The 15,792-nt window shown below is 33.7% G+C and overlaps 1 protein-coding gene across 1 annotated transcript; it reads right to left on the reverse strand.

Annotated features, from left to right (window-relative positions):
- Positions 1-3,778: 3,778 nt before the first annotated feature.
- LOC143246126 (vasopressin V1a receptor-like) lies at positions 3,779-14,926 on the reverse strand. Its single transcript, XM_076492344.1, has 3 exons — positions 14,567-14,926; positions 6,555-6,788; positions 3,779-5,381 (listed from the first exon to the last, which is right to left on the reverse strand). The coding sequence occupies exons 1-3, from the start codon at positions 14,819-14,821 to the stop codon at positions 4,665-4,667; spliced, it is 1,206 nt and encodes a 401-aa protein (XP_076348459.1). The 5' UTR covers positions 14,822-14,926; the 3' UTR covers positions 3,779-4,664.
- Positions 14,927-15,792: the final 866 nt, after the last annotated feature.

A 15,792-nucleotide genomic window follows, 5' to 3' on the forward strand; every position in this document is an offset into this window, starting at 1 on the left:
TATGTAAATGAACAAATATTATTTTTAAAATGTGGATTTAAAAGTTACACTTTCAGAGGGTCGAATACGCCTCGTGGAAGCAGCAAAGAGATAACATTAATATTTATATATACATGAGTGTAATTTACGAGTTAGGCCTATACAGCGTAGAGTTTTTTAATTATTATTTCCCTTGGTAAGCGTCTATCAAATATTCGCATTTCTTAAAGCGTACCAGAAAAAAAACAGCTTAATAAATTAAAAGGTTTTTTTAATATTTAGTACAAATATAGACTTATCGTCGAAAATATTAATTATCACTACACTGAAGATTCAGATGCAATGCACTTAATGTAACATTTACGTTTATACATACTTTGCTTTGATCGTTTAAATGTTAACTGTTACTTAAGTATAAAGATTAACTAAATTCATTAATAACAATTACTTGAGAAACAAAGAATAACTAAATTTATTAATAACAATTACTTGAGAAACAAAGAATAACTAAATTTATTGATAGCAATTACATGAGAAACAACGATTAACTAAATTTATTAATAACAATTATTGAGAAACAAAGATTAACTAAATTTATTAATAACAATTATTGAGAAACAAAGATTAACTAAATTTATTGATAATAATTACTTGAGTAACAAAGAAAAACTAAATTTATTAATAACAATTACTTGATAAACACAGATTAACTACATTTATTGATAACAATTACTTGAGAAACAACGATTAACTAAATTTATTAATAAAAATTACTTGAGAAAAAAGATAAAAAATTTATTAATAACAATTACTTGAAAAACAACAATTAAATATATTTATTAATTACAATTTCTTGAGAAACAAAGATTAACTAAATTTATTGATAACAATTACTTGAGAAACAAAGATTAACTAAATTTATTGATAACAATTAGTTGAGAAACAAAGATTAACTAAATGTATTAATAGCAATTACTTGAGTAACAAATATTAACTAAATTTATTAATAACAATTACTTGAGTAACAAATACTAACTAAATTTATTAAATCCCACAAAATGATACTGTTGTTCTTAATACATTATTTTAATTTTAATAAAAACGCTCGATCAGTTATGTTTGGATTTTAAGAATCCATTAAGTAATAATGAGAAGATACAAAGAATATAAAATTCTTACATTATCTACTAGCTCCTTGAATAAACTTGACGAAAAATTATTACAAGCGTATAAATAGTGATAAACTTTATTTTGTTTTCAAGATATAACTATTCAAACTAACATATTATCACTTCCTTGATTTCCCACAGTTTACCCAAGATGTAAGTGCAAACTTCAACAAAAGTATGCTGTTTTGAATTTGTACCAAACAAGCATATAGTTCTCTTAGAGAATTAACACATTTGATTTTATTAAGCCAGTAAAAATTTAAAATTAATTTAAATTAAAAAAAATTAAGCATTAATGAATTATGTTATTATACGCATGATATCGTTTAGTTTAAAAAATCAACATATGTAAATTTATATTTTCTTTGTTGTTATTCTTAAGATTATCAATCAATGATTATATATCAAAATTGTAAGTTACTGTACAGTAAGATTTTAAGCTACAATAAAACATAAATTTGATGTTTGGAAACGCATAAAAACAAATAAAAATGAAGGCTGGATATCGAACGTATAAATCAGATATAATAAACACGGCTGATATCTACGAATTTTTGTAAACAATAAAAATAATGAAAAATAAATAATATATTTAACTTGAGAGAAAATCAGTAGTTTTAGAATAAAGTTCAAACGAAATTATTATCATAATATTAAAAACTTGTTTATAATAACTGTGTATATACAAATTTTGGAAAGTGTTCTTTGAAAAAAAAAAGATTAAAATTCGAAATCTTATTTGAGCAATAATTTAATAAATTAGAGTATGAATTCATATTATGAAGAAAACACTTACAAAACGCTCTCCTCCACATTGGCACAAAATTATGTCTGCGGACCTTCAATGCCAGAAATCGCGTTTCGATATACATGGTGGGTAGAGCACCCATTGTGTAGCTTTGTGCTCAACTTCAGACATATTTTGTTGTTTATATCACAAATTTCTTCTTTTCACGTAAAAACAGTAACCATGACTTCACATCTTGTGCAAAAGTTATCTCTTTATGAACCAATAACCTGAGTTAACACGAAATTAAACATTTTCAACAGTAGGTTAAAATACATTATCCTGTTATTCATATATCAAAATATATTTTTCTCGAGTGTAACAATATTATTTGGAGAACAGCTTAATGTTTCCAAAGGTCAAGTACGTGAATATTTAAATGACGTTAAACATTTTTTCAAGTGAAAAATTTCACTGACCATTAAAGAGAAATGCAATGTAGATCAATATTAGACTTATAGCAATTTATACAACTTTCTACAACTATATTGAACAGCTAATTATTAATCAGTCAGAGAGCAATGGATAAATTATTTTTACATAATTCTAATTACATCCTCATCGTTACAATATTTATAACAGAAGCGGTAACATTCAACCTTGGTATTTCAATGCTGAGAAAGTCATACACGCAACACTCAGACAAGCATCTAAAGGATATGTTTTTAGATCCAAAGTAATTATTATTTATATATTTATGTACTGTGTGTGTTTGTTTCTTAATTTCACACCGCCATCTTGTAATTTTACACTTTTGAACTCCCAGAAAATTTGTAAAAACTTTTATTTTTCTCATATTAGAATTTTAGCTTGAGATTTGGCATTTTGATAACTTCCATTCAAACTGGCTCTTTTTAACCTGTTCCGTAACCAATGAAATCCTTGAATCCAAATTGCAGTTTTTATCTACTGAAGACATTTCAAACCATTAAAATCGTCTATAAAACTTGACAAATGAACAGTTATCGATGAATAAGTAACCAATAATTTCCTTCAATCGATTTTAGGATGCTCAACAGACTTAACAGTTAAATGCATATTTTGTGTAAACTTGGTGGATCCTACAAAAGTATAACAGTTCTTCAATTAAAAAAGAAAGATACATATATGTTAATACTACTAAATTATTATATAAGCTGTGAGGTCGTTGCCAAGTTTCGGACAATCCAACTGTTTGCTTGTAAGAAAAGTAGCCTAAAAGTTGGTGGTCGGTGGTGTTGACTAGCCAACTATTCTGTAGTCTACCACTATTAAATTAGAAACGGCAGACAATCTTCGTGTAGTTTTGTGTGACATTCAAACTAAACCAGTTCTTATCTCATTCCCCACAACTAACACAGTGAAATGTCTGCGGACTTATACTGCTAGAAATCGAGTTTCGATACCCGTGGTGGACAGAGCACAGATAGACCTTTGTGAAGCTTTGTGTATAAAAACAATCTTAATACTCGAAACATCCTGTTCAGGGCGATACTCAATAATTACCCCACGATGTCTTTATTGGCGAAACCATGTTTCGTAAATAAAGAAATATTTGTGAAACGTAAAATTGTCTTTGGTTTTGTACATTCTCTAATTAAATCTCTATTTTTTGATATTGCAATCACTAGTTAAGCAAGTTTACAATATTTGTGTATTTTGAGATTTTGTAAGAAGTGGATTTAACTAAAGTAACCATCATCATAACTAGTCTAGATTTCTTTCTAAAATATCTGCTTTTCATATGAATATATTTCTTTTCTCCGCAAGAATTTGAGACGCCGACTGTTATAAAAAATAACTAAGCGATTTTTTAATCATTTCAATACATGCAAACTCATTACTATGTGGATATTGTCACTTTTGCACTTGATATATGATTTATTCAATTGGCTTTTCTAAATACTTCTCCATTAATTATTAGTCATAAACTATTGGTATGCATTTAAGCAGTTGTACAATCACAAAACTTTCCAGTTTCATAGCAGAGGTATCTGTTCAATAACGACTATTCACGACTTGTGGTAGATACATTAATGCAGTACCAAATGTCACGAGTTTGGTGCTGCAATATTTCTTCAGTGGTGGATACTCACGAATTTTTACACACACTAATACAATACCAAAAGTCACTAGTTTCTCCACGAATTGTTAGATGCACTAATGCAGAACTAAAAATCACTGATTTGGCACTGGGATATTTTTCCAAACATAGATCTCCACGGCTTTTTGAATACATTACTGCAGTACCAAAAGTCACAAGTTTGGTATTGGGATATTTCTTCAGTCATGGATCTCCACAAATTGTTGGATACACTAATACAGTACCAAAAACCACTGGTTTGGTACTGGGGCATTTCTTGAAGCATGAATCTCCATGAATTGTTGAATAGACTAACACAGTACCAAAAGTCATTAGTTTGGTACTGGGATATTTCTTCAAGCATGGATCTGCACGAACTGTTGGATACACTAATGCAGTGCCAAAAGTCATTGGTTTGGTACTAGGATATTTCTTTAAGTATGGATCTCCAAGAATTATGGACCAGTACCAAAAGTCACTGGTTTGGTATTGGGGTATTTGTTTTGTTAATGAATATCCACGGATGTTGGTAATCATTTATATAATAACAAAGTCATGAATAACATAAATCTAATATTCTAAGGTTGTGTGTGTCTCGAGGTTATTTCTTGGTAATGGATACTTGACCTCGTCTCTACTCACCATCTAGGATTTGTTCGATGAAGCTTCACACTCTTGTACTATCATAACCGTTCTTTTTCTGTTGTCGATGACCCCTTTCTCGGTGCGTCATTAGGGAGTTTGGACTGTTCACGTGAACATCTGTGGTGACAAATACAGTTTTATTTCGGATTCCATTTTGGTTTTGGACATAAGAATTGCTGTACATTGTTTCTGAATCAACAGGGTTACTTCCTGAATGGTTAGCAGCAACGCAGCTTGATAAATCTTTCTTCCGGTAGACAATTTCTATGAACCCCTTCCGAACACGAACATTGAAATATCCGTAAAATACGGGATTCAACGCACTGTTCAGTAGCGCCAGTGTTTCCGCCCCAATTATTATAGGCTTTGGTACGTTGATAGTGTAATTGCTGTAAATGCGTACGTTGTGGACAATAAAATAGGGTGTCCAACAAATGACAAAACTAGCTATGATGCATATTGTTAACTTTAAAGTCTTGATTTTGGCTCTTGGAAACGTAGAAGAGGCACTTACAGACCGTCGCAGGTAGATAGCGTTTGAGCTGTTACCCTGTTCTCGGCTGGCCAACCACACGCAGCGAAGAACGTTTACGTAACAGTAGCTGATGCACGTACTTGGAATAATTAGAATATAAGCTGTGAGCCAGGTGAAGTAAAGCTTTCTTTGCCACATTGATGTATAACCTTTACTTGCACATTCATAACGCATACGGCCACTTGTTGTTATTCCGCTTTCCACCTGCCATAAGAGAAACAAAACGTTACTTCTTGTGATGTCTTAGTATACACACACACACTTATTTAGGTATACATAATGGGAAGTATTCATGTGTTATATAATGCATTTTCCAGAATAATATTTATTATCGGTACTTGTACCTACATGAAATATAGGAGCCAAGAAATTAACATCAAAAATCTGGAAAACCAGTGTTTTAATGAGTTGTGGATATTTAAACGTTAATATAAGAAGTATTGACACTTATTAGTTTTAAAGGTCATCATAATAAAACAACATTAACGTAATAATTTATCGAATATGTAAAGTATTGAAAGAAAAAATTGAATTAATTCAATAGTCATGCAACAGTTGATAAGTCAGATAATCCAACTGTCGCGAAATATACTGGAAAAATCAGATGTATTTATTTAAAGTCCTCATTAATTTTATAAACTGCAATTAGCTCTGATGCAAGACAGGAGTGAGAAAATAATCCAGGATTAACTTATTTGAACCAGCTAAGGCCATCTCTTAATGAAGTAAAACTGACTCATTTAACTGATTAAGTTAATTTAAACTTAAAGACAGAGTTGTATAAAAGAAGTGAAAATATGCCCAATTTCAAGTGTTTTTACCATTTTCATTTGGTTAAAATAAATCTTTAAAAACAGTCCATATACAACACTCCAGGAACAGTCTAGTTACCATACCAAAAATCAAACCAGCCAAATGTGGGCGTTGGATGTTAGTTTGTTTTTCTGAATTTCGCGCAAAGCTACACGAGGGCTGTCTGCGTTAACCGCCCATAACTTAGTAATGCAAGACTAGAGAGAAGGTAGCTAGTCATCACCTCCCACCGCCAACTCTTGGGCTACTCTGTAACCAACGCACAGTGGGTTTGACCGTCACATTATAACGCCTCAACGGTTGAAAGGGCGAACATGTTTGGTACGATAGGGATTCGACCTTCAGATTACGAGTCGAACGCATTAACCCACCTGGTCATGCCGGTCCTGGATGTTAGCACACACATATAATAAAAATAACAAAATAGCTAAGACGAAAAATAATATAATTTCAACAAAACTAATAAACACGAAAGGTAGGTTAAGATATAACCAATGATCACAGACACCTTCTATAAGACAAGGATCCATAGATGGTAAAGACCCATAAAGTATAAAAACTTACTTGAACAAAGATGAACAGTTGAGGAACAGCTAGAACACCAGCTAGGACCCATGATGCCATGATCATTCTTTTGGCTTGAGTCACGCCTCCTTGTGAGCGAAGTGGTCGACAGATTGCTAAGTAACGGTCGTAGCTCATCGAAGCCAAAATGAACGTAGAGCTCGCGAGTGTAACAATCTGACCATACACGATTATCTTGCAGGCCACAGATCCCAGAATCCACTCTCCAAACACCTAGGGAGAGAAAGAGAGAGAGAGAAAGAAGATGACATTACTATAGGATACGTTTATAACTTTTTTCACCTGAAAACCATGTTTGAAAAATTCTTACAGTTTTAGTATATAGCTGGATTCTCTGCCAGAGATCTTTCGAACGGTGCTAGAAATACAGTATATATTAAACCGATGAAGTGACCAATTCAATGCTGTAAAATTACTAGTTTTGCAAATTGTTTATTCATTATGTTTGTTGACGAATTACTTTGTTTTCTATATTAAACCTTTATCATAGAGACCGAAAATGGCTTCCATTTGTATAAGATATTTGAAACTAGGATAAACAGATTTATATTAATAAGAAATTGCAATATTTAACTACGCAGGATAATTTTCTCTTAGCCGTCGAACAGCAACAGATTTGTTCTATGTTTTCAAACAGGTTTTGAATTTTCAGTCAAATTTGCCTTTGATAGTTAATACGTTACGAGTTCTTTAAAAATGGCAAAAGCTTAGTTACTGTTACCTGAAAGAAATAAACATTGTATTCTTCCATCTGGTAGTAACAAATGGGAATTTGTACTTTAATTCTAATGCTTCACCACTAAGTTTTAGTTGTAACTGTTACCTTATTACAATAATCTTTTATTTGAAACGTTTTCAGAAAAAAGTAACAAAAATGTATAATAATAATATTCAGTTTCTGCCTGTCCTTAAAATACGCGCGCACTTCATTTCGGCGGATGTACTTAAAAGGTAGAGGTACATATAATTTAGTAGACATTTGTACAAAATAACATTAGGTTTGTTTTAAATTTTGCGCAAAGCTACACGAGGGCTATCTACGTTAACCGTACCTACTTTAGCATAGTAAGACTAAAGAGAAGGCAACTAATCATCACCGCTCACCGCCAACTCTTGGGCTACTATTTTTACCAACGAATAGTGGGATTGATCATCACATTATAATGCCCTCAAGACTAAAATGGCGAGTTTGTTTTGTGTGAGGGGGATTCGAACCCGCGGATTACGAGCCGAGTGCCTTAACCACCTGGCCATGCCGGAGCAATAACATTAGAAGGTAATTAAAATTTTTAAAAAGTTCTAAAGTTAGTTCGTGGAATAACATTACAGGTTTATTTATTGATAATATTAAGTACGGTAAAGTTTAGCCGTGACTAGACTAAACAAAAAAAAACCTACAACGTTAAATTATTTCCTTATCGAACATAAGTTGTCCCTATTAAAGGCTTAACTAACGTTAGGTCCGGCATTGTCAGGTGGTTAAGGCACTCGACTCTAATCCGAAGGTCTCGGGTTCGCATCCCTGTCACACGAAGCATGCACGGCGGAAAGGGCGAAAGTTACGGTCAATCCCATTATTCGCTGGTAAAAGAGTAACCCAAGAGTTGGTGGTGGGGGTTGATGGCTAGGTGCCTTCCCTTTAGTCTTACGCTACTAAATTAGGGACGACTAGTGCAGATAGCCCTCGTGTAGCTTTGCACGAAATTCAAAACAAACAAACCTAACTTTAGTTTGGTTTCTTGTTCCTTTTTATTATTGTATAGCAGCCTATATTTAACTACGCTGCAATAAATATAGTAATATGACCACAAATATTTTGCGGGTCTCTGACAGTAATTTGATATTGTGTTCCAAGCCACTAACGTAAAAAATGTTTTGTGACATCACGCAGGAAAATAATTAGACTTAATATTTGTCATTATACGAGAAACATAAAGCTTTTGCTATTCCATCGAAGGTAACAACAAACAAATTGCTTAACTCAGCCAATAACAATCGGAAAATAAATCCATAATGTATTACTGTTCTAACGCCTCTAACGTTTTAATTTTTTGTAGTTTTCGATCTGATTCGAAACGGCAAAAGATTAATTATCTTTTGTTTTTAGTTTGTTTGTAATTAATCAAAAAGCTATTGGGCTATCTGTACTCTGCCCTTCACGTGCATCGAAATGCTATTTCTAACGTTGTAAGTCTGCAGCTGACCCGGCATGGCCAGGTGGGTTAAGGGGTTCGACTCGTAATCTGATAATCGCGGGCTCGAATCCCCGTCGCACCAGACATGCTCGCCCTTTCAGCCGTGGTGGCGTTAAAATGCTACGGTCAATCCCACTATTGTTGGTAAAAGAGTAGCCCAAGAGTTGGCGGTGGGTGGTGATGACTAGCTGCCTTCCCTCTAGTTTTATACTGCTAAATTAGGGACAACTACCGCAAATAGCCCTGGAGTAGCTTTGGGCAAAATTCAAAAAGCAAAACAAACAACACTGCAGCTTTACCACTGTGTCATTGGGGGGGGGGAGTTGTGTCTAAATAAATCTGTGAAAAATAAATTAATTAATTAAAAGTAATTAATTGATCCAAACTGGAAGGATTATAAAAACAATTGAATTTTATTAATAAAGTAGAATATTATAAAATAAAATGTATATTTATCGTCTTGTGAATAGAAAGAAACACTGATAATTCTTCAATTTCTCAACTTTTTGCCTTAAGACTTCATTATTACATCGCCAGAAACCAGGTTTCTTTACTCGTGGTAGGCAGAGCATAGATAGCCCATTGTGTAGCTTAGTGCTTAGCTGTAAACAAATATAATTTATTAAGAAGCCATAAAATGAAAGTTTGAGGAATTAAAGAATTTCCACTGGGTATTCGCTGTTCCCCTTCATAAAACATGTTTACATTGTACTATTTGAAAATGTATTTCAGGATTGAAACGTAAAAAGGTTATTTTTAATGTTGTTATTTAGATGGGTTTGTTTGAGATTCTGGTTTTATCAAAAGAGCATTAAAGCTGTTTGTGTCTTTTTAAAAACGTTGGCGTCTCGACATCCGTCTTGTGAACTGAAGGTTGCCGGATCGAATTCATGGCGCCTACACTAATTTGATCCGCGCAATAACACGTGTGGTAAGGTTCCTCGCGTGTAATGTGCTCTGTAACCTTTTTGTATTTAGAAATACATTCAGGTAATAAAGTAATCGAAACCGAATATAGTAATTTTACGAAATCAGCTTAGTTTTAAAACACGGTTTTCAACTGAGTGTTTTCTTTATTTATCAAGAAAAAGGGAAAAAAATGCGCATTAGGTTATCTGTGTTCTGCCTACCACGGGTATCAAAACCTGTTTTCTAGCGTTGTGAGTCTGTGCCACTAGAGGGCAATATGAGAAAGAGGTAGGTTGGTTACAGTATATTCAAGTATAAGATTTTAAATAAAAAATTGTTTAATAATAATTCAGTAGAAATTATTAAGACATAACAGTTACCTGGAAAACTGAACGTTATGAAATATTGACTTTAATAAATCAGGAAACGTAAACTGGAATTCTACTTCTCTCAACCGATTCTATTTCATCTTTTCGAAACATCAGTAGAATTTTGAAGGCGGAGATTATAAAGCCAGATTAGTTGCGAAAATTAAATTAGATATTCATAAAACACTGTGAGAGTTAAGAGTGGTGGTTAGGAGTACTCAACTCGCAATTTGAGGGTCGCGGATTCGAATCACCGTCACACCAAACATGCCCTGGGCGTTATGTGATGGTCAGTTCGTTAGTAAAAGAATAGCCTAAGAGTTGGCAGTAGATTGTGATAACCGCTGATAAAATCACAACGAGTACGTTAATATGAATGAAAACGGTGAAAAAGAAAGCCACTTATTTTAATATCAAATTACACAACTTTTCCGCTGAAGTTGTGTTAGTTTTAAATGAATTATGCTGGGATAATAAGTGTTCTATGTTTTCGTCAATGGATCAAAGCAGATCTGAAGATATTTTTATTTTAGGCTGTCTCCAGAAATACTCTTTAAAGAAAAACACGCAAAAAATGATAATTTCAAAGATGCGACGTTCGTAAACATATTTAGGGGTCTTCTACGGTGTTACAGATAAAGTAATTGTTATTACGGTTTCAACTTGTGTACGACACATCACGACATTCACGCATTACTCACTGTCACGTCCACTTCTTCATGGATGAAATACAATTAAGTTCCCTATTTCGGTTCTTCACAAGTTCATGTAACAGGAAGTTGGAAGGAGTTTGAAATTTCGTTAGTGATTCTGGAATTTAGTGGACGGTTATTAAGGTTAAAAACTATTTTTATCTCACTGGACAACATCTAAAAGAGATCTGAAGTATACAATATTTATCGATAAAAGTCGCGGTTCAACCACTAAGTGTTAGTGAAATATTAAGAAACCATTAGGACTAAAATTCGCAATAAGAGCTGCATAAACTGTAAAATATTTTTTTCATTTTCTTCTCACTTTGTCCATTTTGGATTCAAAATCAGATTTTTAACATTGATTTTACGGTTAACATATGTTGATATAATCATAGTTCATCCAATATGATGCCGTAGTATGTATTTATATACAGGTTTGTGTTGAATGTCCAACCATTCGACAGCGCAGTAAGACCACGGGTAGACTTATGGGTGAAGGATCATTTAATCCCTTTTAGACGAAGGATATCTGTGTAAAAAAATGAGGCAAAGCGCGAGGTCTGCCAGTTTCTAGGATTACTATATGTAATACAATTAATATTGGCAGGAAAATATGTCGGCAAACTTACATATGTACATGGTTACAAAACCACCTGAACAGTTCACTAGTAGAAGCAAGAATATGGATATCGTTGCTCAAGTTTTCAGGATGATCATTCAGAAATCCCACACCAACCTAAAAAGTTACTGGTAATAAGTTATCCATTTGTGAGCATGTTATGTACTGCATACGAGATAATTCATAAAAAAAATATTGTTCTCGTAAGCGAACAAACCACATTAATGAATTAATAATCTACAGTAAACAAAGCGAAAAATGTCTTGCAAGTGAGAGATAAAAGTTTGTTTAAACAGGAAACGACGCCTAAGTATATTTGTAGGTCTACAAAAGGACTCCTGTGATTAGTTAGGAAAACGGGGTAATAAATATTGGCAAAAGGTAAATATATGTTGTTGTTGGACTTATGAATGCAGCATGCTTGTCGTATTCCATTTAATTTTCACAAAATGACACAGTCAAACAAAATTGAGCTCTTATAACTCCAAAGAAAGAAGATTTTATTGCAAACGATGAAAGAGGAAGTTTCTCCACTTTCTGGACATAATGCTAATGACCCATGACCCCACAGCGATGTTTTCTTGAACCGTTAAGAATATAGCTGTTGGTTATACCTTTCCTCCAACATATCTGTGACGTTACGTACTCGCGAGCTCATGAGACTGTATGACTTTAGACGTGGTCTTGAAAATTGAAACCCATGAACGGTTGGGGTTTTGTGTAAGTTTATCAAGATATGTAGTCTAAGATTCGTACCCCATTCTGTAACACATATTGTCGTCTGATGCATCAATGGGTAATCGTTACCATCAATCTGGGTAGCATCAATTGACACGAAACCTAAAACATTAACCTCATATTATGCAATGAAACCTTCCTATTGAACGCAAATTAATTGTTAAATTTAACGATTATAACCAATAGAATTAACATTGATGCGATTAAATTAATCAAGACAATAACTATAAGACACTATATTAAATTAACTATGTTTCTCAGTTTTAATCTACTTAATAAAGGGCATTATATGCATACCAGTAATCACACGTTATTTTGTCACCAAATGCTAACGTTATTAGTAAGGCATTATTGGTAAGGTCTGGGTGTTACTGATGGAAAATAATGGTATTAAATGTGTGTCTTAAACACAGGAAAATAATGGTATTAGACATGTATTTTAAACAGAGGAAGACAATTTTTGTGTCAAACAGAAACTAAGTTTATTCGTATTTTAAAGTATATCAAATGAACGAGTGCTTTATAACGTTAACGTTATCTAATGATCATCCAAAACCTATTTCCTGGTATTATCTTTAATTAAAAAAATTCCTTCCAAAACATCTCTATTATTTCCTTTTTTAAAAAAACATATTAAAAATTAAGCAACATACAGAAGATTGTAACAGTTTTGATCCTTCTTGAGGGTTTTGTCCATGTATTGTGACTAACTTATAATATCCTCTCTGTATTTTTTAATTATGTTTCATAATTCCCACCGAATAATATCTTATTTTGAAAATTAAATCCCATAGTAAGAAAATACTGAATTAATACAATAATAAAGTGCACTTTCCAACTTCTTTTACTTTCCCTTCTTCTATTTCTGATTTTATTTCTTGAATATCGTAAATGTGAAAATACACAGGTGGATTTTTATTAAGGCGTAAGTAGATGTCGCTTCAACTTTTAAAGCAGGATTTCGCTCGCAGCATTTTTGCTTTTATCCAGTGACGACAATGAATGGCACACGTGTCTAAATATCGTTAAAATATAATAAACAATATTTCAGTTAACATAAACCAAATAATGACAGCCTTTAGTTATTATTTTATTAATGTTTGTTTGTTTTTGAAATTCGCGTAAAGCTATACGAGGGCTATCTGCGCTAGCCGTCCCTAATTTAGCAGTGTAAAACCAGATGAAAGGCAGCTAGTCATCACCACCCACCGCCAACTCTTGGGCTACTCTTTTGTAAACGAATAGTGGGATTGACTGTCACATTATAACATCCCCTCGGCTGAAATGGTGGGCATGTTTGGTGTGACAGGGATTCGAACCTGCGACCCCCGAATTACGAGTCGAACGTCTTAACCACCTGGCCATGCAGGGTCCTGAAACTGTATAGTGTGTCGAATTTTGTAAATCGTATGTGTAAGTTTATTGGGACTGCGCTTCTTTTTCTTACAGTTTGTTTATTAAAAGTTTTCCATGATGATGTTTAAAACCTCTGTAAGGGATTATTTCAACAATGTTGAAGTGAATCACAACCTCCGCTATCATTGGAGGTTTTGCTGTTAACCACACACCCTTAAAATAAAATACGTTGTTTCTTCTCTACAGGTTAAAGGGCAAGATAAAAGTGAATTTATCCGTTACACATCAAACAGTTGATCATTTTGTATACAGTACATTGCCCCAAATTAAAGCGTCTCAAAAATAAACAGGGTCAAGAACGGACTTAGCACATACACCTCAAAAGAAATGTGGCGAGATCAACTCACGAAATTTGTGTGGAAACACAAATGTTTTATTGGTAATAATATTCCTTGGACATCTGTTGTGATAATCTAGGTAGCGTACGACACAATATAAAGCAATGTGTTATTGGAAGGTGGGAACAGTGATGTGCAGTCATAGAAACCAGATGTAAGGGATAATGATACAGACCTCACTGCCATACATGAAATTGTCAAAATACCAGAAACTTGGTAGTAATCACACAGAACTTACTTACTACTAACTTATTGAATTACTGCTATAATGACGTGTTTTCCGTAGCGTAGGAAGGCGTTATTCGTTTCGTTTTAATCTTAAAGTTCTTTCTAAGACAGGCCTGGCATGGCCAAGCGCGTAAGGCGTGCGACTCGTAATTCGCGGGTTCGCGCCCGCGTCGCGCCAAACATGCTCGCCTTCCCAGCCGTGGGGGCGTTATAATGTGACGGTCAATCCCACTATTCGTTGGTAAAAGAGTAGCCCAAGAGTTGGGGGTGGGTGGTGATGACTAGCTGCCTTCCTTCTAGTCTTACACTGCTAAATTAGGGACGGCTAGCACAGATAGCTCTCGAGTAGCTTTGTGCGAAATTCCAAAAACCGAAAAAACCATCTTTCTAAGACTAACTTTATTAATGTTTGTCTTATAAACTCACACACACAAAAGATATTTCACGTTATGACTATTATAAACACAAGCTGTTAGTATTCTCACCTCAAACAGCAGTTCTGAAGTCATGGTGATGCAACAGACAGCCAGATCTCCAATGGCTAGATTCAGAATAAAAATGTTGACTCTGGAGGACCGTTTCCGGTAACGAGATCGAGAAAGAACTAGCACAATCATCAAGTTGCCAACTAAAGTCGTCATCATTATCGCCCCTAAGGTAGCAACACGTTGAATAAGTTCAGCATTCCACACAGCGCCATCTGGATGAACATTCGTTTCGTTATTCTTCTTGTCATCCATTTCGTTTGATGTTGCTAATGTTGGCCGCTCTTGGGTGTTCTTGGAAGCAAGAAAAGGGTTCCAAGGTACTAAAAGTGGCAGAAGAAACGTAAGCTGTTGACAGCAAAAGAGTTTCCCACGATCTGACTTCTTATGGTGAACCTGTAGCTTCCACCTGTAGGAAAAAATGTTTTGTTGTTTTCTGACGTCACTTGTAATTTATGGTTTTTACAAAATTTCGAGACTTTTTTACATAATCTATAAAAAGAAATTGACAGAGATAATTACACACTGCCTATCAATTGGATTAGTAACTTGCCTATCGTGTAAATATAACATAATAATACTAAGATAATAGGACTGTAAATACACTTGTTTTTTGCACAAAATAAACTATTCAGAACATCAAATCCTGTTTTGTTAATAAATATCTTTCAAGTAATTGTCATCTGTTTTGTTGTGACACTGAAAAGTAGCGTCTCTCTCTTAAATATGCCCCCTAGTGGCTCAGCTGTATGTCTGATGACTTACAACGCTAAAAAACCGGGTTTCGATACCCGTGGTGGGCAGAGCACAGATAGCCCATTGAGTAGCTTTGTGCTTAATTCAAACCAACCAACAACAACAACTCTCTTAAATAATGTCTCAGGTCTTATAAACTAGAAAATGAAACTAGAAAATGAAATTTATTTCAACAATTAAATTATGAAATTATTTAAGAAAAATTTTTCAGAAAAAAATTATTATTTTATACAAAAATAATGCCACTGTTAGTGGCACAGCGGTATGGCAGCGGACTTACAACGCTAGAAACCGGGTTTCGATACATGTTATGGGTAGAGCAAAGTTACCCTGTTATGTAGGTTTGTGTTTAAATTACAAACAAACAAACAAAATAATAATAATATTCGTTTTACTCAGAATGCTAATAAGATTATGGATTAATACAGGATCACATATCACCTTAAAAATAAACACAACGGAACATTAAC

Source organism: Tachypleus tridentatus, chromosome 3 (genome assembly GCF_004210375.1).
Source record: "Tachypleus tridentatus isolate NWPU-2018 chromosome 3, ASM421037v1, whole genome shotgun sequence".
Classification (NCBI taxonomy): Eukaryota; Metazoa; Arthropoda; class Merostomata; order Xiphosura; family Limulidae; genus Tachypleus; species Tachypleus tridentatus.

Excerpts from the sequence above, each read along its gene's own strand:
- LOC143246126 (XM_076492344.1), bottom strand. The coding sequence starts at position 14,821 with ATGGATGACAAGAAGAATAACGAAACGAATGTTCATCCAGATGGCGCT. Across the intron at positions 6,789-14,566 it reads CTTCAGAACTGCTGTTTGAG|GTGTTTGGAGAGTGGATTCT; the intron begins GTGAGAATACTA and ends TTCTCTCCCTAG. Across the intron at positions 5,382-6,554 it reads AACTGTTCATCTTTGTTCAA|GTGGAAAGCGGAATAACAAC; the intron begins GTAAGTTTTTAT and ends CTCTTATGGCAG.